Source organism: Martes martes (assembly GCF_963455335.1).
Source record: "Martes martes genome assembly, chromosome: 16".
In the NCBI taxonomy this organism is placed as follows: Eukaryota; Metazoa; Chordata; class Mammalia; order Carnivora; family Mustelidae; genus Martes; species Martes martes.
In genome coordinates this window covers 27,569,085-27,591,222 of record NC_137904.1, presented here as the reverse complement: position 1 = coordinate 27,591,222, position 22,138 = coordinate 27,569,085, and the positions used below count along the sequence as shown (strand labels likewise).

At 40.2% G+C, this 22,138-nt stretch overlaps 2 protein-coding genes across 4 annotated transcripts in view; one reads left to right on the top strand and one right to left on the bottom strand.

The window, feature by feature from the left end:
* Window positions 1–865: 865 nt before the first annotated feature.
* ZNF830 (zinc finger protein 830) lies at window positions 866–5,376 on the bottom strand. The gene has a single exon (XM_080827303.1). The coding sequence runs from the start codon at window positions 5,359–5,361 to the stop codon at window positions 4,252–4,254; it is 1,110 nt and encodes a 369-aa protein (XP_080683429.1). The 5' UTR covers window positions 5,362–5,376; the 3' UTR covers window positions 866–4,251.
* A 162-nt stretch (window positions 5,377–5,538) lies between these two features.
* The window catches only part of CCT6B (chaperonin containing TCP1 subunit 6B), a gene marked incomplete at its 5' end in the record, with an annotated part of 28,550 nt that continues 11,950 nt past the window's right edge, over window positions 5,539–22,138 (top strand). Inside the window, 7 exons of one of the 3 annotated variants that reach the window (XM_080827230.1) lie at window positions 5,539–5,675; window positions 7,252–7,315; window positions 8,573–8,707; window positions 12,446–12,619; window positions 15,201–15,304; window positions 20,161–20,271; window positions 20,611–20,770. In XM_080827230.1, the coding sequence (XP_080683356.1) occupies window positions 5,539–5,675; window positions 7,252–7,315; window positions 8,573–8,707; window positions 12,446–12,619; window positions 15,201–15,304; window positions 20,161–20,271; window positions 20,611–20,770 (885 nt within the window). The remainder of the gene's footprint in view (window positions 5,676–7,251; window positions 7,316–8,572; window positions 8,708–12,445; window positions 12,620–15,200; window positions 15,305–20,160; window positions 20,272–20,610; window positions 20,771–22,138) is intronic. The other 2 variants (XM_080827232.1, XM_080827231.1) reach the window with 2 other exon arrangements.

Below are 22,138 nucleotides of genomic sequence, written 5' to 3'. Positions count from 1 at the left end.
TGAACACTTAACGTTAGCCTACACTTGGGCAAAAATCTAACACAAGGCCTATTTTATAATGAAGTGTTGAATGTCCCATATAGTTTACTGAATACTTCACTCAAAGTGAAGGACAGAATAGCTGTGTGGGTACAGAATGGCTGTCAGTGTATCGGTTGTTTAAACTTGCGATCACGTGGCTGACTGGGAGCTATGGCTCATGGCCGGTGCCCAGCATCAAGAGAGAATGTCATACAGGCTGCTGCTAGCCCAAGAAAAGATTCAAATTCAGAACTTAAGGGGCGCCTGGGTGGCTCAGTCATTAAGCTTCTGCCTTTGGCTCAGGTCATGATCCTAGGGTCCTGGGATTGAGGCCCGCATCGGGCTCCCTGCTCAGAGAAGAGCCTGCTTCTTCTCCCTGCTTGTGTTCCCTCTTTCAGTGCGTCTGTCAAATAAATAAAATCTTTAAAAAAAATGCAGAATTCAAAATTTGATGTACAGTTTCTACTGAATGTGTATCACTTTCCCACTATTGTAAAGTCAAAAAATCTTTAAGTAGAACCATTTTAAGTGGGGGACCATCTGTAGTAGACATACTTGTATTACATTTCAGTTTATAAACCCCTTTTACACACATGTCATGTGACCTGAGGTATTTTTTTTAAAGATTTTATTTATTTATTTGACAAACAGAGATCACAAGTAGGCAGAGAGGCAGGCAGAGAGAGAGGAGGAAGCAAGCTCCCTTCCGAGCAGAAAGCCCGATGTGGGGCTCGATTCCAGGACTCTGGGATCAGGACCTGAGCCGAAGGCAGAGGCCTTAACCCACTGAGCCACCCAGGCGCCCCATCATTTTTTTTTTTTAAAGATTTATTTATTTGAGAGACAGAGAAAGTTGGGGGGAGGGTGCGGAGAGCACAGCATGAGAGTGACAAGGAGAAGGAGATTCCCTGCCAAGCAAGGAGCCCGATGTGGGACTCGATCCCAGGACCCTGGGATTATGACCTGAGCTGAAGGCAGACACTTAATTACTGAGCCCCTCAGGCGCCCCCCACATTATCATCACCTGGTAGTAGGGAGCACTAAGGTTAAGAGATGTGACTTGCCCAAGATCACTAACCATTAAAATGTAGAGTAGGAACTTGAACCCGTGTCTTCTCTTCTCTCTTGCCAATTTCCCTGTTCTTCCTATTGCTCCATACTAATCTAGTGATTGTTACTACTAAAGGTTTTAGGCCCAAGTTAACTTTTCTCCTGGAATTTTAATTCCATAGCCTCCTGTTTCCTGGTGTGTAAAAAGCAGTCATTACTTTCTACATTAAAGGAAATATAAATATGAAAGCATTTTCCAAGTTGTAAGCCACTGGGCAAATTTCTATTTCAAGGCTAGTTCAGCTTTTTCTCCCCCTCCAGCTAGGGGAGCTACATTAAATTGTATGTGAATGGGTGAGAGGATCACCTTTCTAGCATTTACAGTAACTCTAATAAATTGTTGGCTAAATGAAGAGGTTCTGTAAAAAGAAAAGAGTGACTGGAAGAAATCCATGGGACTAAGTCTTAGAATTTGGGAATGTTGGTGGATTCACAGCCTAATGGTGAAAACTATCTGACCCAGCTCAGAGGTATAAAGGAGCTCTCCATTGTGTGGACGATCAGGAAGGAAGCACTAACCCCTGTAGCTGTTTACATTGATTGAAGATCCAACAAGGATTTCCTTGATTTTGTTTGGGGCCCCACCATTCATTCTCTGGGATACAGAGCACTGGGAACAGAGCTTTCTGCCCCTCCTGAAAACCCAGTGCTGTTTATACGTATAGTAACATATCTGGCATTCCTTAAACTCTTTTGTGTTACAATTAAGGACCCAACAACCTCAAGGGTACTCAATTGTTAAAGTTCCAACTTCTTAGAGCATGGCGTTCAAGACCTTCTACAACAGTTCATAATCTATCTTTCTAATCGTAACTTCCACTGTTGTCAGGAATAAACCTTCTGCTCTAAACTGGTCTGCTCACTACCTCCTGTGTGTTTTATTTTTCCTCCTGCACAACTTTCTCTTTAAGCCTGCACTGTCCTTTATTGTAAGCCACATATGGTAGTACTTGAACTGTAGCCAGTCCAAATTGAGATGTGCTATGTCAGATACACCCAGATTTCAGAAATCTAGAACCCCTGATATAAAGTATTTCATTAATGATATTTAAATACTGATTATATATTGAAAAGTGAATATTTTGGTTATATTGGATGAAATAAATTACATTAAAACGAATTTCATGTTTTTTTACTTTTTCATGTGGCTTCTAGGAAAAGAAAATATACATGTGGCTTGCATTGTATTTTTAAATGGACAGTTCTCTGCTAGATCATTGGCCTAGCCTCTTAAGCCAATGTAAAACAAGGCCTACTACTCAAGCCCACCTTTGTTATTTTCTCATTCTAATATACTAAAGGAACGGATGATAGAAAAATTTAAGTACATGTGGGTTTATACATTTAAGGTAGGCATGCCCTCTGCTACCATATTGATACTTCTATTACCAGTCAGCTGACAGCTCAAGAAAAGACTTTCTGCCAAAGACCACAAGATAGTTAATATGCTCAATACATGTTAGATAACTTCTTTAGGGACCCACACTAAAAACCCCCAAGCCCTTAAATTTCATCTCTATCCCTCCTGTTTTTCCTTCTATGTCTAGTCACTAAAATATTGGCCCTTTCTGTGAAAATTTTTCAACTTTATTCCTTTACTCTCAGTCTTAACTAATCAAAGTCTTGCTCACCTTGCTTTTAAAATCAGTTTCCAAGTAGTCTCCCAGCTTATTTCTCCCCATCCACATTCATTTTACAAACTGCAACTAAAATCATCTTCCATAATCTTTTTTGCAAATGCAATTTTTTGCTCTAAAACTTCCACTTTTCCTACATTGCCGACAGAGAGAATTCCTTCATTTAGCATCCAAGCAAGGCTTTTTCATACCTTCTATCTTGATACTATTCTCCATAAAACCTGGACTTTAGAGCAACTAGACTCGGTTTATGTAAAGCACTTAGAACCACACCTATCATACATTGTAAAAGCTGTATGTTTTAGCTATTATTATTATTACTACTGACTTTTATTTGAGTATGCTGTATGCATTTCTGCTGCTGGAACATTGTTAATTCCATTTTCATTTGAATACCTCTACCAATAAAGGGAAAAGGAGTGATTTAAACAATCAGTGATAGGAACAAGCTATTGTTATTCCTTGAGAAAACAACTTATCCTCCCAACAATGGACAGAAACTCTGAACCCTAATTTACAACAAAATGTAATAAAATTTAACACTGGATGAAATCTAAATAAAAAGGTAGTGTTTCTTTCATACAATAGATGGCAAATTGTCGCATATGGTATTTCAAAAAAACAAAGCCTGAAAAAATATAAATGGGTTCTGGATTTAGGGCCACATGGCTCTCCAACTTTGGTGTATATTAGAATAACTTGGGAAGATTTCAAACTAAACAGATGCCTAGGCCCCACTCCAGATTTATTGAAATCTTTAACCATAGGCCTTGGGCACACAGTTTTTTAAAAGCTCCAAGGTGATTCATATGCATGTTTTCAAAAGCTTGGTGGGTGACCTCCATGTGCACCTCATCCAGGAATCATTGGTTTAACCAAGAGAAACATTGAGGAGATCGATCTATCTATCTATTCTCCTAGTGCATGTTTTTGAAACAGAGCAGACTACTCAGAGAACTGATTTACCCTGAATGACTTACGTGTTTATGAATAGTATTCATAAAAACAAAACAACCTCCCCTCCCCCACCTTCCTGAAAAACACTCTGGAATTGATTTAGGGGATTGGAAAAGAAAAAGCCACATATGTCCCAAATACCACACTTGGTATTCATCTAAAAGCTTGTCTGTTGGCTTGGCTTCTACTTATTATAAAATTCAAAACAGAATTACTTAAGTAAATATATATTTATCTATGTATAATACTTACAGCTTACAGATTCGACAATTCAAAATTATACACTTAAGTAAATGTGTGAAAAAGTTGACATTTTAGTATACAGTAGACCAAAAATTTCAAAAACAACTTTACCTCAAAAATATTTTACACCAATTTTCAAAAGTGCTATCTTCACAGGTTCATTGTATCTCAACAACCCAGTTAGGTTATCAAATCTCAAGGCATGAAGTAACCAGTATCCTATTGAGAGACAGCACTTTTGGTACTGTTGCTGAGGCTATGAAAATCCTGGGTCTTTGAAACCCTATAACAAGGCCCCTTTTACCCTCCAATCCTGAGACAACAAATCTTGTAGTTCTCCTTCATCATCGCTGTCAACATTCTCCTCTTCCTTTTTCTGAAGTTCTTTTATCGTCAGAACCTCTTTAAGCTTATTTTTTATTTCATCCTGGCGATTCCGAAGCTTTTCCACCCGACGGTAACATTCTATCTGCTCATCGATCTCCCCAATTTGTCGGTCCAACCGTCCCTCCTCATCCTCTTCAGCAACTATAGCTTCGGAAATAGTATTGACCTGTCTCATGGCCTTTTGAAATTCGTCCCACTCTTTGTCCATCTGATCCTTTGGGGCATCAACCTTTCGTACCCTAGCATCTATCTCAGGGTCGTCAAAAAAGCCTTCCGGTAATGCTTCCGCTGTGTTTTCTCGCCTTTCCACGATTTTCTCATGTATTTCTGCCTTCTCAATTGACCCCGAATGAGGAATTAAAGGGGCCTTGGGAGGATTTGTATCCGAGAAACCGCTTGGCAGCATACTTGTTGCCTCTCTCGAGGAGGAAAGCGAGGGTTCCTTGCCCTGTGAGTCGGACGGCTGCTTGCTGGTGTCCCCTCTTTTCCCTTCTCCTCCCTCTTCTTCCTCCTCCTCTTCCTCATCTTCATAATCAGGGAGTAAACCGAGTCCCGAGGCCTTACTGAGGGTCGCTCTGGCCGAGTCCTTCCCTGCTCTGTCAGAGTTGGTGGGCAAAGCTGATGTGGAGGGCTGTACCTGAGGCAGCGGGGAGGCCTTGGGTCTTTTGGCATCTTGGCCATCCGCATCCGGCGCCTTCCTCTTGGCTGACTGGGGCACGGCGCTGGAGGACGGACCCTGGGTGGCTTCCTTCGCGCCTTTGAGCTCGGCTACTTTCTCACGGTGCTGCTTTCCCAGGACGTGGGTCTGCCACAGGAGCTCGCTCTTCACCGGGGTGTTACACAGGGCACAGCTCAGCTGCCCCAAACGGTTGTACTTCGCAAATGGAGATTCTATGCGTTTCCGATTGGTGCTCAGACGCTGCTTCTCCTTCATCAAGCGCCGCAGTTCGTCCTGATTCACCACTCGCTTCCCCGCCGGAGTGCGAGCGGAGGCGAAGGACGCCATCTCGGCGTCCGGACCCAAAGCGACTCTGGCTTCCGTGCGGGCGAGGTCTGGTAACGTCATTTCCTGTCTCGGCGAGGATTGGCTGAGGCTCCGGAAGGCGGGCGGCGGCGCCGGGATTTCTCTCGAGATCCGGGCTGAGGTTGTTTTTACTTGCCAGGCCGCAAGCTCGACGCTGCTATGGCTGCGATAAAGGCGGTAAACTGCAAGGCCGAGGTGGCGCGGGCCCAGGCGGCCTTGGCTGTCAATATATGTGCTGCCCGAGGGCTGCAGGATGTGCTGCGTACCAACTTGGGGCCTAGGGGCACCATGAAAATGTGAGATGGCCCGGCGGTTGGAACGGCGGTTAGGGCCGGGGGTTTGTTGGATGTAGCGGCGCGCTCTGAGGCAGACGTTCCTCCAAGACCCTGGAGCGACGGGATACCTTCGTTCTCATTCCTGGACGGAGGTCACCCCTGGCCCGGGGCGGGAAGACAGCCTCCCGAGGAAAGGGCCCCGAGTGAAGCTTATACACACTCACTCCTTCACTTGTGTTAAAGTTCATGTGCAGTTGCAAGTCAGTTCATCTCGTGTGTCTTGAGAAGCATAAGCCATTTAACTCCCCTGCGCTTTGGGACTATATGCCCTTAGTTTGGTTTTTTTCCGGCACCGTGTTGTAGTGGTAAGGGCACCCAGGTCTTGGAGCCCGGCAGGCATGCGTTCAAATCCAAGTTCCCTTCTAGCTGTGCATCGTTAGGCAAGTTACTTGCACACTCTGTGCCTACGCTTCTTCCTTTTTATTCACCCCTTCAGCGTATGTTTACCTAGCATCACCATTTTTTTTTAGAAGAGTGAGGAAAAGAACGCTAAAATGTCTAAGAGGAGGAGTAGATTCTAAGAGGAATGAGCAGAATTAACGGTAGAAGAGGGCGCTTGTATGCTATTTGGATGCTGGGAAAATAGAAATGGTGGAGATGATTATATTGAGGAAAGGGACTAATTACTGATGGGAGTAGGGAGAAGGAGAAGCCTCTCAGATAACAGGTGTTTGATCAGAGTCTTGAAAGGTAAGCGAGAGTTCACCAGTTGGAGAAGGGAGTAAAAAGGCCTTCTGTAGTAACTTCAGGAACAAGAAAGCCCATTGCTGTAAATCCAACAGAAATAAAAACAAGCATGCTGTGTTAAGAGAACCACAGAATTTTCCCACAAGATCTCATTTGGTAGATGCAGCAGGAAAAGTAGACATAAGCCAGACTGGGAAAGGTGAACAACTTCATCATTGCTAAATAATCCGGATTTTACCTTGAAGGTGATGGAGAACATAAAAACTCATGGAAAGATTTTTGATCAGGTAGCTAATTGAGTCACACTACTTTTTAGAAATAAATATAGTGTGTGGGGTAGATTGGAATTCAGAGATACCAGGATGCTGTCTAAGTAGTCCAGGCTAGAGATGTTGATGACAGTGGACACGGAGAGGAGGGACTAGATGGAAGAAATACTTAGGTTGTGAAATTATCAGAACTTGATGATCTAATAAATGTGAGGGGTGAGGGAAGAAACTAGGTTGAGTGAATGAATTGTACATTGTACCAAAATAAAAAAACCTACAGGAAATTTATAGTTTTGTGGTTTATAGGCTTCCAAGTATTCTTTGACTAAACTTCTGTTCATAACTCATCAGTTCCTCTTAAACTTGTAAATGTTCCATTTGGAATGAAATCATCATAGTGGTCCATATGGGAAGTGATTCTGTAGGCTGCACATGGTGGCGATTACCATGGTGTTGCCCCATGGCACTTGGAAGTTTTGAAGCTCAGTTTCTTATACTAAGGATGGTGAGTGGCAAGAACTGAGAATGTCTTGCTTAACCCTTGCCATATGAGGTTAATAATATCACTGTTTTCTGAACAGGCTTGTTTCTGGTGCAGGTGACATCAAACTCACCAAAGATGGCAATGTGCTGCTCCATGAGATGGTGAGCTGATACTGCTGACTTCAATAAATCTTTTTTTTTTTTTTTTTTTTTTTAAAAGATTTATTTATTTATTTGACACGGAGAGGTGGGGAGAGAGAGAGAGAGAGAGATAGATAGATCACAAGTAGACAGAGAGGCAGGCAGAGAGAGGGGGGAAGCAGGCTCCCTGCTGAGCAGAGAGCCTGATGCGGGGCTCGATCCCAGGACCCTGGGATCATGACCTGAGCCGAAGGCAGAGGCTTTAACCCACTGAGCCACCCAGGCGCCCTGGCTTCAATAAATCTTAACAAGCCTAGAACATAGTACAGATTGCATATATATATATATATATATATATATATATATATATATATATATATTTGACAGAGAGAGATATAGCGAGAGAGGGAACACAAACTGGGCAAGTGGGAGAGGGAGAAGCAGGCTTCCCGCTGAGCAGGAAGCCTGATGCGGGGCTTGATCCCAGGACTCTGGGATCATTACCTGAGCCAAAGGCAGATGCTTAATGACCGAGCCACCCAGGTGCCCCTTTATTTATTTTTTTTTAAAGATTTTATCCACTTTTTTTTTTTTTAAGATTTTATCCACTTATTTGAGAGAGTGAGAGGACCTAAGCTGGGGGAGGGGCAGAGAGAGAAGCAGGCTCCCCTCTGAGCAAGGAACCCGATGTGTGACTCGATGTGTGACAGGATCCTGGGATCATGACCTTGAGCCTAAAGCAGGTGCTCAACTGACTGAGTCACCCAGGCAGCCCCAAACTGTGTATGTTTAAACCAAAGCTGTCAGTTAAATATTGCAGTTAGTGATACTTGTTGGATTAGACCTTAATAAAAGATGGTTTTGATTGTTTTGAAGTCTTTATCAGTCCAAGGAATAGCTTAGGGAAACTTCCAAATTAGTTACATCTTTTAAAGTCACTGAATTGTGTTCTTTGTAATATGAAAATATAAAAAAAAAATCCTTTGCTATTTAAATATATTCATCTTAGAGATTGAAGAATTTGATCTTATTTTGGAAACGTTATTGCATTCCAAAGCAAAGACTTTTACAAAGTGTTCAAGCCTCATTAGTTCTCAATTTAAAAAAATTGGTAATGACATTTATTAAGTATTGATAATAAGAATTTGTGAACTTGTAGAATGAAGCTTATTTCTTAATTTTATTATTGGCCTTTAGGTTATCTTGTTTTCATTGGACTGTTTTTTTTTTTTTTTTAAATCTCATTCTCTCTTTTAATCTGTTGCTTACTTTTTCCAGCAAATTCAACACCCAACAGCTTCCCTGATAGCAAAAGTAGCAACAGCCCAGGATGACATTACAGGAGATGGTACTACTTCCAATATTCTAATTATTGGAGAGTTACTAAAACAAGCTGATCTTTACATTTCTGAGGTATTAGCATTTTACAGAATTCACATTCATGTGATATTTTATTTTGAATGAGGAATTGTTTTCACTAGTAAAATGTTTTAATTTTAGAGGACAAAAGTAATTTTTATCAAGATACTTTTAGACAATTATAAATGGAAATAATCATGAACTTTTTTTTTTTTTTACAAAATAATGCCTTTCATTGGAATTATATCCCACTTTTTAAAATGAAGTATTTAAGATAGATAAGAAGGTAGAAAATTAGCCATCTACCCATGAATAATGACCTAAAAAAGAAAACATCACTGATAAAGTTGAAACCAAATTATGCACCTTAAAAAAAATAGCTAGAGAAAAATAATTGAAGGTTTTCACATTGTGAATTTACCTATCTTTCTAGTTTTATTTTCCTTATAAACCGTCTACTCTAGCAAGACTCCTCCATGCTACTCCCTAGCCTTTAAAATCACTACAACACATTTCTACCTCAGTGCTTTTGTTCAATCTGTATTCTTTTCTTGGCATTACTTATCTGTCTTCTCTGATTAAGGATTTAAAAGTTTCCATTCTTTCAAGGTCCATTTCAACAAAGCATTCCTTGGTCAAAGTGCTAGAATTATTACTTCTTTGCATTTCATTTAGAATTGGGAATTGTCTAATAATTCAGTACCTGCAACGTACCTCTTTTAGGATTCTTTTGGCTTTAAGCAGTAGAAATTTGACTAAAAATGATTTAAACAATAAATTATCTCCCATGACAGAACATCAAGGTAGTTGATTAAAAAATTCTATTAGTTATCAAGTACTCTGGTTCTTTCTGTCTCTTAGTGCCTCCATTTACAATGCTGTTTCATGATAAAGCTTATTTCCATCCTGATTATAAGACTGTCAGAGGAAATTAGGAATACCTGCTTCCTTTAGTAACACTTAGCAGGAGAGCACAAGAAAGAACCATTTGCCCAATTATGGAATATAAGTCCTTTTTTTAAAAAAAATTATTCATTTGATAGAGAGAGATCACAAGTAGGCAGAGTAGCAGGCAGAGAGAGAGGGGGGAAGCAGGCTCCCCACTGAGCAGAGAGCCCAATGTGGGGCTCGATCCCAGGACCCCAAGATCATGGACCTGAGCCGAAGGCAGAGGCTTAACCCACTGAGTCACCCAGGTGCCCCAAGTCCTTTCTTTATATGATTGGGTCAACTTTGATCTGTGTCCATCCTGTTGGAATTGACTTAATCTAAGCAGGATCTACACTTTGAGCTATCTAGAGAGGGTAGCTTCCTCTGAAGACTGGAGGAAGGGATAACCTAAACAAAATTAGGGTTTTGTTAAGGAGGAAGAAGTTTAAGAAAGGGGAGATGCTGACAGACACTGATGTAATTATAAATCTGTGGCAGTATAGTGATAGAGCTAGGCACAAAATGTGATAGAAACACTGAGGAGGGAGGGATATCCTAAACTAGCCTGAATTAGGAAGCACTTCTTGGAGGAAGTAATAAGACCTGGGTTAAATCTTCAGGATGAGAGGGAGTGAGCCAGAGGAAAGACCGAGGGGTAAGGAGAATGACATTCCAGGCAGAAAGAACAACACGAGCAGAGGCACAGAGAGGAGAAGCAATGTGGTATGTGTGTAAAGCTACAAACACTATGGTATTGGCAAAGTTTAAAGTGATAAGGGTAGGAGCTCCTGGGTGACTCAGTTGGTCATCCGGCTCCCTGCTCAGCAGGGAGCCTACTTCTCCCTCTCTCTCTGCCCCTGTCATGTGTGTTCTCTCTCAAATAAATAAATACAGTTAAAAAAATAAAGTGATACGGACAGTAATGAAAGCCTGGAGAAGTAGGTGGGAGCCAGATCACAGAGGGCATGTAGTATGCTAACCAAGAAGAATGTTCATGTTTATATGTTAATGACTGATGCAGTCAGATTGGCATTTTAAAAATTTGGGTGACAGTTTTAAGGGAGTCAAGACTGGAAGATCATAGTAGTCTAGGCGAGAAGGTGTGAGATCCTAGACTGAGGTAATGTTTTGAAAATGGTTCATAATCATGCTCTAGAGTCAGGCTCTGCAAGTTTAAATCCTGGTTCCACTTACTATCCTGGTGATCTAAGACAAATTACATTATCCCGATAAGCCTCCGTTTCCTCATCTGTGAAACAGAAATAGTAGTACCCACTTCATAGTGTTGAGAGGATTGAATTAAACAATACATGTAAAGCCCTTTGTTTTTTAAAAATTTTAAAAAAGATTTTATTTGAGAGAGAGAGAGAGAGAGCACAAGAGGAGAGAGGTCAGTAGGAGAAGCAGACTCCCCACTGAGCAGAGAGCCTGATGGGGGATTCGATCCCAGAACTCCAGGATCCCGAGCCAAAGGCAGTTGCTCAACCAACTGAGCCACCCAGGCGCCCATGTAAAGCCCTTTAGATTAGTACCTGGTACAAATGCTCAATAAATGTTAACTTTAAAAAAATTATTGTAGGACTGATGTAAAAGAATGGAAGAAGGGCATAAATTAGACCCAGTTCCAGCTTTCAATAAGTTTATGTATTTTTTCCAGAATAAACAATATTTTAAAAAAAATTATTTTGTTATAATGTCAGACCTAGAGAAAAGTTTTGGGACTATTCCAAAGAATAACATTTCTCTCTCAGATATATCCATATATATGGTATATATATATACATACCTTTTCCCAAATGGTGTAAGTTGCAGACATGATTGTCTAAATATTTTAGTGTATATTTCTTAAAACCAGGATATTCTCTTATATAATCACAGAATAGTGATCAAAAACAGGAAATTAATATTAACATTGACACACTGATACAGTAGTATAACCTACAGATTTTAAAGATTTTTATTTATTTATTTATTTATTTGACAGAGAGAGAGAGAGAGATCACAAGTAGGAAGAGAGGCAGGCAGAGAGAGAGGGGGAAGCAGGCTCCCTGCGGAGCAGAGAGCCTGATGTGGGGCTCAATCCCAGGACCCTGGGATCATGACCTGAGCTGAAGGCAGAGGCTTAACCCACTGAGCCACCCAGGCGCCCCTAACTTACAGATTTTATTCCAGTTTTATCATCTGTCCCAACAGTGTCCTTTATAGCAGAAAAATATCTGGGCTCATCCATTGCATTCAGTTGTCATATCCCTTTGGTTTCCTTTAAATTGGAATAATTCTGAGCTGTGTTTTGTGTTTTACATTGCTACTTTTAGAATATAGGCCAGTTATTTTGCAGAAAGTCCTCAATTTGGATTTGACTATTTTATTGTAATTAGACTCTGGTTACAAACTTTTGGCATGAATACCATGGACATGCTTTAGTATTCTTAATGCATCGTATCAGGAGGCACGTGATGCCTATTTGTCCCATTACTGTGATGTTAACATTTGGTGAAGGTGATGTCTGTCTGTACATTTCTCCAAATCAGTGCTGGTTCTTTTCCTCCACATTAAAAGGGGCCTCTCTTTTCTTTTGTGCCCATACAGAAAAGTACCACATGGCAATGTCACGATATTTGGAAATAAAGAGGACTTTTGTAGTTTTTTTGTACTGGACTTACAATTTTTCTGTAAGTCTGAGATTATTTTCAGTATGAAGCACTGAAAAATTACTTTTATAAATTATATACATACCCATATTTAATGGCATTGATGTGGGTAATATTACTTTTTCTGGATATACCTGTTAAAAAGGGAAGATGGTTACTTTTACTTTGGATGACTTACTTTATAATTTTTAGTTCTATGTTGATGTAATAGGGCCTGCACCCTAGAATAATAGCTGAAGGATTTGAAGCTGCTAAGATAAAAGCACTTGAAGTTTTGGAAGAAGTTAAAATTAACAAAGAGATGAAAAGAGAAATCCTCTTAGATGTGGCTAGAACATCTCTGCAAACTAAAGTTCATGCTGAATTGGCTGATGTGTTAATAGAGGTATGTGACTAAACTTGCTTTCAGAATGAGTATAGACTAATGCATGATGGTATTTTATTCTATAAGATAATCAACCACTGCATGTGGTTCTTTTGTATGTGAAATAAAATATGGAAGACAAACATTTATAGACCTATCTAGAGACTAGACTTGATTGGTCAGAACAGTATGTGAAATTTTTCAAAAGTATCATAATAAACCTTTAAATTACCATGAAAGTTACTGCCTGTGGATTGCCACAGTGGCTGCCTGCGGATCATCCCTTGTGGATGCCATTGGGGTGACGTACTGGTCTCTTAAACCTAGAGGTCCATATTTATTATGTGAGGAGACACAAAGGGAATTGGTTAAGCTTACCACTTTAATGAACCATGATTAATCTGATAGATAATATTCACATCTGGGAAATGCATATTTGTTTTGTTTACTTCAAAAGGTAAAATATATGTAATATAAAGACAAGACTGGTTATTTTGGGAAGACTTATATAAGGTGGCTATAGTTTGATATCATCATTGTTCCTCAGCTTTGTGTTTTTTGAAACTTGAATATATTGGTTCATCAGGAATGATGAATTCATAACCCAAATCACAAGACATTGATATATAAATCAGAATGCTCTCTTGCTAATTTACTTTGAGAGATATAAATGACAAATAGACTGGAACCAATAGGAAAACCTACTTGGCAAATGAGATTAAGATCAGACAATTTCTTGCTCAACAGAGTTCAAATAAAGACTGCAGTTGGAGTCTTGTTGGAGTACATATATCAAGTGACCCAGAATCTTCATTTTATCTGGTTAGGGCGCCCATTCTCTTTTGGAGTTCTGGAAACACTGATATTCTCATTATTCAGTGGTTTCTGTCATTATTCCCTATTAGGCTCTAAGACCAAATATCATGTTACCTCAGGTAAAGTTTTCAAAGGTATAGTTTTTTGCTTTATTTATATTTTAGGATGGTTATACTATAGTACTTAATTTCTGTAATTAGTTGTTTTCCTATTACTTTCTTTTTTTATTTTTATCTTTTTAAAAAAGGTTTTATTTATTTATTTGACAGACAGAGATTACAAGTAGGCAGAGAGGCAGGCAGAGAGAGAGAGAGAGGAGGAAGCAGGCTCCCAGCTAAACAGAGAGCCCGATGTGGGACTCGATACCAGGACTCTGGGATCATGACCTGAGCTGAAGGCAGAGGCTTTAACCCACTGAGCCACCCAGGCGCCCCTTCCAATTACTTTCTGAGCTAAGCAGTAGGATGTATTGTACCATGCTTCTCAAATTGTATATCCCTGGGTATATATGGCAGAATAAGTGAGATAGGTCTTTATAGAGTCTCAATTTTACTTTGCAGTTTTGGGGAAAAGCATTACTTTCACATTAAAACAAGCATGTATATTATAGCATGATGTGGAAACTTTTCATGATAAAACACAAAACCTTAGAAATTTCCGGCTTGTATAGCTAACAAATTTTAGCTCTTACCTTACATTACTTTTCCTTCTTTTCCATTATTATGTTCTTTAGTGGAAAAGTTTGAGTAGTGTTGGTAGTAGAAAGAGTAGTAGCTTGGCAGTTGAAAAGAATTGAATTCTAGGGACACCTGGGTGACTCAGTGGGTTAAGCCTCTGCCTTCGGCTCGGGTCATGATCTCAGGGTCCTGGGATTGGGCCCCGCATCAGACTGCCTGCTCAGCGGGGAGCCTGTTTCTCCCTCTCTCTGCCTGCCTCTCCGCCTACTTGTGATCTCTCTCTCTGTGTCAAATAAATAAATAAAATCTTAAAAAAAAAAAAAAGAAAAGAATTGAATTGAATTCCAGTACTGGTTCAGCTACTGCCTTTTATTTTTTATTTTTTTTTAAGATTTTATTTATTTATTTGACAGAGAGAGAGAGAGAGAGTGAGAGTGAGTCACAAGTAGGCAGAGAGGCAGGCAGAGGGAGGGGGGAAGCAGGCTCCCCACTGAGCAGCCAGCCGGATGCGGGGCTCCATCCCAGGACACTGAGACCACGACCCGAACCAAAGGCAGAGGCTCAACCCACTGAGCCACCCAGGTGCCCCTGCTACTGCCTTTTAGACCCGTTTTAAGACTCTTAAGTTCTTCTTCTTCTTCTTCTTTTTTTTTTTTTTTGAGAAAGAGTGTGAGCTGATGGGGGTGGGGTGTGGGGGAGGGACAGAAGGAGAGGAAGGAAAATTCCAGGCAGGCTTCAGGTCCAGTGCAGAGCCCAATGCGGAGCTCGATCCCATGACCCTGAGATCATGATCTGAACTAAAATCAAGGGTTGGATGTTTTACCAACTGAACCACTCAGGTACCCCTAAGACTGTAACTTAAAGTTTTATCAGAGTTTACTTATCTGTAAAATGAAGGATTTGGGCCTGATGATCTCTGAAGTTCCTTTAGGTTCTAAGGTATCCATTGGCATTGGTTATTACTGGTGTCCATGACAAAGTGGCCCTTTTGGGCCTTGCTCTGTATTTTGAGGTCTGAAGCCCTTTATCTGCTTAGTCTGGTGATTACTTAGGCCAGTGATTTCTTTTAATAGAACAGTAATTACTGTTCTCATTTGCTTCTCTTTGAGGCTGTGGTGGATTCTGTTTTGGCTGTTAGAAGACCGGGTTATCCTATCGATCTCTTTATGGTTGAAATCATGGAGATGAAGCATCAATCAGAAACAGATACAAAGTAAGTTACATAAACTTTGACAAGACATAGATTCTAGAATATTTGGTTTAGTTCAGATGTTTTTTCATTAATTTCCTTACTTTTATTCAATATCAGTCTATTAATTCAGCATATATTCATTGAATACTTAACCCAAGCTAGTCATTGTTTTGAGTACTAGGGATAAAGAGTAAACAAAACAGAATTTCTTTCTCCAAGGAGATTTTGTTTCTAGTTGAGGGAGGTAATAAATACCTAAGTGATAATAAAAGCTTGAAGAAGATAGAGTGACTATGTGAGAGCTTGTGTGTGATTTTAGAATGTTTAGGGAAGGTCCTCATAGTAGGAAGATAGGAGCTAAGAAGGTGTCCGAAGAAGTAAGGAATAGCCATGTGCACATCTGGGGTAAGAGTGTTCTGAGTCAAGGGAGTAACGGTTGAAAAGGCCCTGAGGCACACAAGTGTGCTGGGGTGTTTGTGTGCCTGGAGCACAGGAAGAGGAAAAAGGAGTAGGAGATGAAGTCAGAGAGGAAAGAAAGCCAGACAATTGCTTGAATATGTAGGACCTCAGAGTATGTGGCGTCTTGTTGATTTTGGACTTAATGAATTTTAAATGTCTTATTATGGAAAATTCTAAACATATATGAAAGTAGAGAGAAAAGAATAGTGGACTCCTATACACCTGTCACTCATCTTTCAATTTTCAACATATCGTATTTTTCCTTTTATTTCCCTTATATGCCCTTTTTCCCTCCCTCCCTCCTTGTCCCAAACCTGGATTATTTTGAAGCCAATCCAGATAATCATTATTTCATTTTAAAATACTTTATTTAGGGACGCCTGGGTGGCTCAGTTGGTTAAGCATCTGCCTTCGGCTCAGGTCATGATCCTAGCGTCCTGGGATCGAGTCCCACATTGGGCTCCTTGCTCCGCAGGGAGCCTGCTTCTCCCTCTGCCACTCTGTCTGCCTGTGCTCACTCACTCAGTCTCTCTCTCTCTCTCTCTCTCTCTCTGACAAATAAAGAAATAAAATCTTTAAAAAAAAAAATAAAATAAAATACTTTATTTATTTTAATATATATGTATGTGTGGGCATCTTTATTTACCTATTACTTGACGTTTTATTTGGTTTTTCTTAAATCTGCCATGGTACTTTTTATGGTGTCCTATTCCCTGCAGATCTTTATAAGACTGCCTTATATATTTTTAAGCATATATCTGATAACATTTGAAATTTTGACTCGTCTGTTTCTGGTGTTTATTATATTTTGCTGGTTCTCCCTAACTGTGTTTTGTTTCTGTATGTGCCATTTGTTGTGTTTGAAAAAAGTATTTGTAGAAATAATTTGAGACCTAGGATGAAGGTCCATTTTTGCACAGAGAATTTGAATTTGTTGCTGCAAGGCGCCCAGGGAACACCTTGTTTTTTATTTTTATTTTTTTTAAGTAGTTTTCATGCCCAGCATGGAGCCTGTTGTTGGGCTTGAACTCATGATGCTGAGATCAGGATCTGAGCTGAGATCAGGAGTCCAGGTGCTTAGCCAACTGAGCCACCCAGGCAGCTCAGGGAATACTTTAAATTAAATCTACAGCTTGAGGGCTGTTTGTTTGTTTGTTTGTTTGTTTTTAATATCCAGCTAATTCTTTTTTTCTAAAAATTTATTTATTTTAGAGAGAGAGTGAGTGAGTGCACACATGTGAGTAGGGGGAGTGGAAAAGGGAGAGGGAGAGGCAGAATCCTTAGACAGACTCCTTGCTGAGTGTGGAGCCTGATGCAAGCCTCCATCCCAGGACCCTGAGATCATGACCTGAGCCAAAATCAAGAGTTGGCTGCTTAACCGACTGAGCAACGCAGGTGCTCCTATCTAGTTAGTTCTAACTGCTGATTGGTATAAGGGCTGCTTGCTTATACTTCATCCTTCTGATTTACACCCTGAGTATGTACCCCTGTGGAGTTCCTACTTAATGGGAAAAGTGTCTCCTGTTAGACTCTCTACCTCGGATGAGCCCTGAGCTTTTAATTCTGTCCCCTTCTCATTGTGAGGTTATTGAAAACGAAGTTCAAATTTTCCTGAATTGTCTAATGACTTCAGGGTAAGAGTGCCTGCAGTTCTTTTCTTACCCCTTGGAGTTCATGCTTTCTTTACTGTTTTATAGCTCTTCAGTGTTTTTAAGGGTTTTTGTTTGTTTTTGGGAGAGTGAGTGTGTGTGTGTGTGTGTGTGCATGATCCAGTGAGGGTGAGATGCAGGAGAGGGAGAAAGAAGATCTTATGCAGGCCCCACACAACAGCATGCAGCCTGATGCAAGGCTCAATTTCAAAACCCTGAGATTATGACCTGAGCTGAAATCTCGAGTCGGATGCTTAACTGACTGAGCCACCCATGTGCCCCAGGGTTTTGTTTTTAACCCAGAATTTTTAGTTGCTTTTGGTGGTAGGGTTGGTCCAGATTAGTCTGCCATTGCTGAGGGCAAAGCAGTTCTTGGTTTATATTTCAGAAGGATCTCTCTGGTGGTTGTAGGGAGAATGCACTGTGGAGCAGGGGATCTCCCAGTACAAGGGCAGAAGCTGGAGGCCAGTCAGGAATCTGTTGTAATTCAGGAGAGGGATGAAAACAGTTTAGACCAGGGTATACTTAGAAGAAGAAACAATAGGATCTATTGATGGTTCAACACAGTGTGACAGATAAAGAGTGAAGGATGTCTCCTGGGTTTTTGCGTGGAGCAGCTGGAAAAGGAGAAGTACTTTTTCTTGGGATGGAAAAGACTGGGAGGAAAATATTTGGGGAAATAAATCAAGAGTTTAGTTTGGGAAATGTTATGTTTTAGATGCCTATTAGGCATCCATGTGGAGATGCTGAGTAGGGAGTTGGAGAGGTGTGTCTGGAGTTTAGAACAGAGGTCTGATCTGGAAATATATTTGGGAGTTATCCGTGTATAGGTGACTTAAAGCCTATGAGAGGTAATGAGTTCATCTGGGAGGTGAATATAGATAGAAGAGGACGTTTACTCTCCCTCTACTCTTCCTCTTGCTCTCGCTCTCTCGCTCATTCACTCTCTCAAAATAAATCTTAAAAAAAAAAAAAAAAGAGGAAGTTTAAAGTTAAACCCTGGAAACTCCAATGTTTAGAAATTGAGAAGAAAAAAGGATGTAGCACAGGAGACTGAGAAGGAGTGATTACTGGTAGAGGAAAGCCAAGAGAAGTTAGAGGCCCTGAAAGCTAAGAAAGGAAAATGTTTCAGAGGGAGAATAATCAACTATGTCATATGCTGCTGAAACTTTGAGCAAGTTGTGGATTGAAAAATCACCTTTAGATATGGAAAGCATTTAATGTTTTTGGTGGCTTTGATGAGAACTGATTTAGTAAAGGAGTGGGTATGAAAGTCAGACTGAAGGTGGGCTCCACAGAGAAGGGTTAGGGAAGTGAGGATACAAGCTTACACCATTCCAAAGAAGTTAGAGAAATGGGGCAGTAGCTAGAAGGAAGTATGGGAAAGGACTTGAAGGAGAAGCATTCTTTGTTTTAAAGATGGGAATTATCAGGGCGCCTGGGTGGCTCAGTGGATTAAGGCCTCTGCCTTCGGCTCAGGTCATGATCCCAGGGTCCTGGGATTGAGCCCCGCATCAAGCTCTCTGTTCCGCACGGAGCCTGCTTCCCCCTCTCTCTCTGCCTGCCTCTCTGCCTACTTGTGATCTCTGTCTGTCAAATAAATAAATAAAATCTTAAAAATTTAAATATGGGAATTATCATGGCAAATCTGTATCCTGATGAGAATGCTCCTGGAGACAGGAGGAATTGATGGCAGTAGGGGGATGGGGTATTGCTGGAGCAGAGAGGAGAAAAGGAGTAGAGTACATATGTGCAGAGGAGCATGGACAGTTCAGTCATAGGAATAGGAGGTTCAGGTTCAAGTGCAGGTGGATTGGTAGAGGTGTAGTGATGGGACAGTGCTTGTATTTTCTCAAAGCAGCAAGGTCATTTGCTGAGAGCAAGAGGGAAAGAGTGGAGGCTTGAATACTGAACGTACATTTGCTTGTTTCTTCCTAAATATCTTCATTTTCAGTTAGAAGTTGGAGTGATTAGATTAAATTTTGTAGTTAGATTAAAATCAGTAGTTAGATTAAAATTTTGAAAACTTCCTTGTAATCATGTTTATTTTAAAAATTATTTCTTTACTTTAATGTAGAACAAATACTGGTTATAAAAAAGTAGAAATATCATTCCCTAATTGGGTATACATGAAGTTTTGAAAGTTACAAAAATATTTTCTTTTGAAAGAAAATTTGGAAAACAGGAAAAGAGCCTCTCCCACCCCCAAATTATCTGTATTCCTACTGCCCAAGCAGAACTTTACTCTAGGTTCCTTTCATTTTTTTCTTGTCAATACCAAGGTGCTTATATTTTAAAAGAATAGTTATAATCATGCTTTATAGGTGGTTTGTTGTTCTGTGTTTATCAGCTACCTATGTAAATATTTTTCCATGTCATTAAATAGTTGTGTCATTTATTTACTGAACAATGCCCTATTGTTAGACATTTAGGTTAACAATTTTTGGTTGTTCCATATAATTATTTTGAACAAATGTTCCTAAGAAACTCATTGTGTGTCTACCTTTCATTATTTGACCAGCTGTGTCATATGTTTGAGCCACATAATTTAGAGAATAATTCTGGGTTGACTTTTCATTGTGACTTCATAGTCACACTGTGTTAAGGTGGATTTTCTTTTCCAATTTTACTAATTATGTGTTAGACTTAAAGTTGGTGCAAGGAAACAATGTGTGTCCTGATCTGTTACAATTTTAAGAATACAATCCTTATTTTATAACAAATTTAGAGTGTATATTCCAAGTAAGACACATTACATATTTTTAATAGATTGATCAGAGGATTAGTTTTGGACCATGGTGCCCGTCATCCAGACATGAAGAAGCGAGTGGAAGATGCATTTATCCTTACTTGCAATGTGTCACTAGAATATGAAAAAACGTACGTGGCAGTTACTCTTTGTAAATGTTGAAACTATATTTTCTAGAAGTGTTTTTAATTTTGATTAATTAATTGATTTAGAGACAAGTGGGGGAGGGGCCAAGGTGCGGGACAAAGAAAGAATGAATCTTAAGCAGGCACAGGGCTCAAGTCTCATGACTGAGATCATGATCTGACTGAAATTAAGGATTGGCTGCTTAACCAACTGAGCCACCTAGGTGCTCCCTAAAAGTCTTTTTTAATCTCTTTCTTCCCTCCCAAATGTTTAGTGTAAACTCCTACCTTTCCCTCCTTCTTTTTTTCTCCACTTTTACTTGCTTGTTTTTATTAATCTTTTAGAGAGGTGAGCTCTGGTTTCTTTTATAAGACTGCTGAAGAGAAAGAGAAATTGGTAAAAGCTGAAAGAAAATTTATTGAAGATAGAGTACAAAAAATAATAGACCTGAAAGACAGAGTCTGTGCTCAGTCCAATAAAGGATTTGTTGTCATTAATCAAAAGGTGAGAAAGAAAGTTGAGATTTTAACTATTTGTAAATGTTTTTCAGCATTTCTTGCAGTGTGGTCTGTGGATTCCTAGGAATCCCAAAGACCATTTCAGGGAGTCTTTGAGGTTTAAAAAAAAAAATGGCAGTTTCATTTGAGATATCTTTTTTTTTTTTTTTTAAAAGATTTATTTATTTATTTATTTGAGAGGGAGTGAGAGAGTGTGTGTGTGGCGGGGAGGGGCGGAGGGAAAGGGAGAATCCCAAGAAGGCTCCCTACTGAATGTGGAGCCTGACATGGGGCTCAATCCCATGACCATGAGATCATGACCTGAGCCAAAATCAAGAATCAGACGCCCAACTGACTGAGCCACCCAGCCGCCCCCATTTGAGAATATCTTGAAGTGGTAAAACTTATTAATTAAATTTTCGTTAAATATGCATACTTTTATAATCCTATGTGACAGAGTGTGAAATCTGAATATCAAAATGTGGTTGTTGTGGGGGCGTCTGGATGGCTTAGTTTGTTAAGCATCCCACTCTTGGTTTCAGCTCAGATCATGATCTCATGGTTATGAGATTGAGCCCTGCATCAGGCTCTGCACAGAGCTGCACATGGAATCTGCTTGGGAGTTTCTCTTTCCTTTCTCTCTGCCCAGCCCCCATGACCCCCCTGCCCTCCTCATGATCACACTCTCTCAAAAAAAAATTTTTTTTAAATATAGTTGTCTAGAGGGAGAGTTCTTATATAATTGAGTTGCAATTGTATAATTGCACAATTATACATATATACATATGTATATGTGTATATGTATATATATGTATACATATGTATATATGTATAATTGATCCACTTTAAAAAAAAAGATTTTATTTATTTGACAGACAGAAATCACAACTAGGCAGAGAAGCAGGCAGAGAGAGAAGAAGGGAAGCAGGCTCCCTGCTGAGCAGAGAGCCCAACGTGGGGCTCGATCCCAAGACCCTGAGATCATGACCTGAGCCGAAGGCAGAGGCTTTAACCACTGAGCCACCCAGGAGACCCTAATTGATCCACTTTTTTCATGGAATGCCATTTTTCCTTTTTTTTTTTTTAAGATTTTATTTATTTATTTGTCAGAGAAAGAGAGGGAGAGAGCGCAAGCACAGGCAGACAGAGTGGCAGGCAGAGGCAGAGGGAGAAGCAGGCTCCCCACCGAGCAAGGAGCCCGATGTGGGACTCGATCCCAGGATGCTGGGATCATGACCTGAGTGGAAGACAGCCGCTTAACCAACTGAGCCACCCAGGTGTCCTGCCATTTTTACTTTAAAGAGTAACTGGCAGGAGTGCCTGGCTGGCTCAGTAGAGCATGCAACTCTTGATCTTGGGGTTGTGAGTGCAAGCC

Bases quoted from the DNA above. Each gene is read 5' to 3' on its own strand.
- ZNF830 (XM_080827303.1), bottom strand. From the start codon at position 5,361: ATGGCGTCCTTCGCCTCCGCTCGCACTCCGGCGGGGAAGCGAGTGGTG.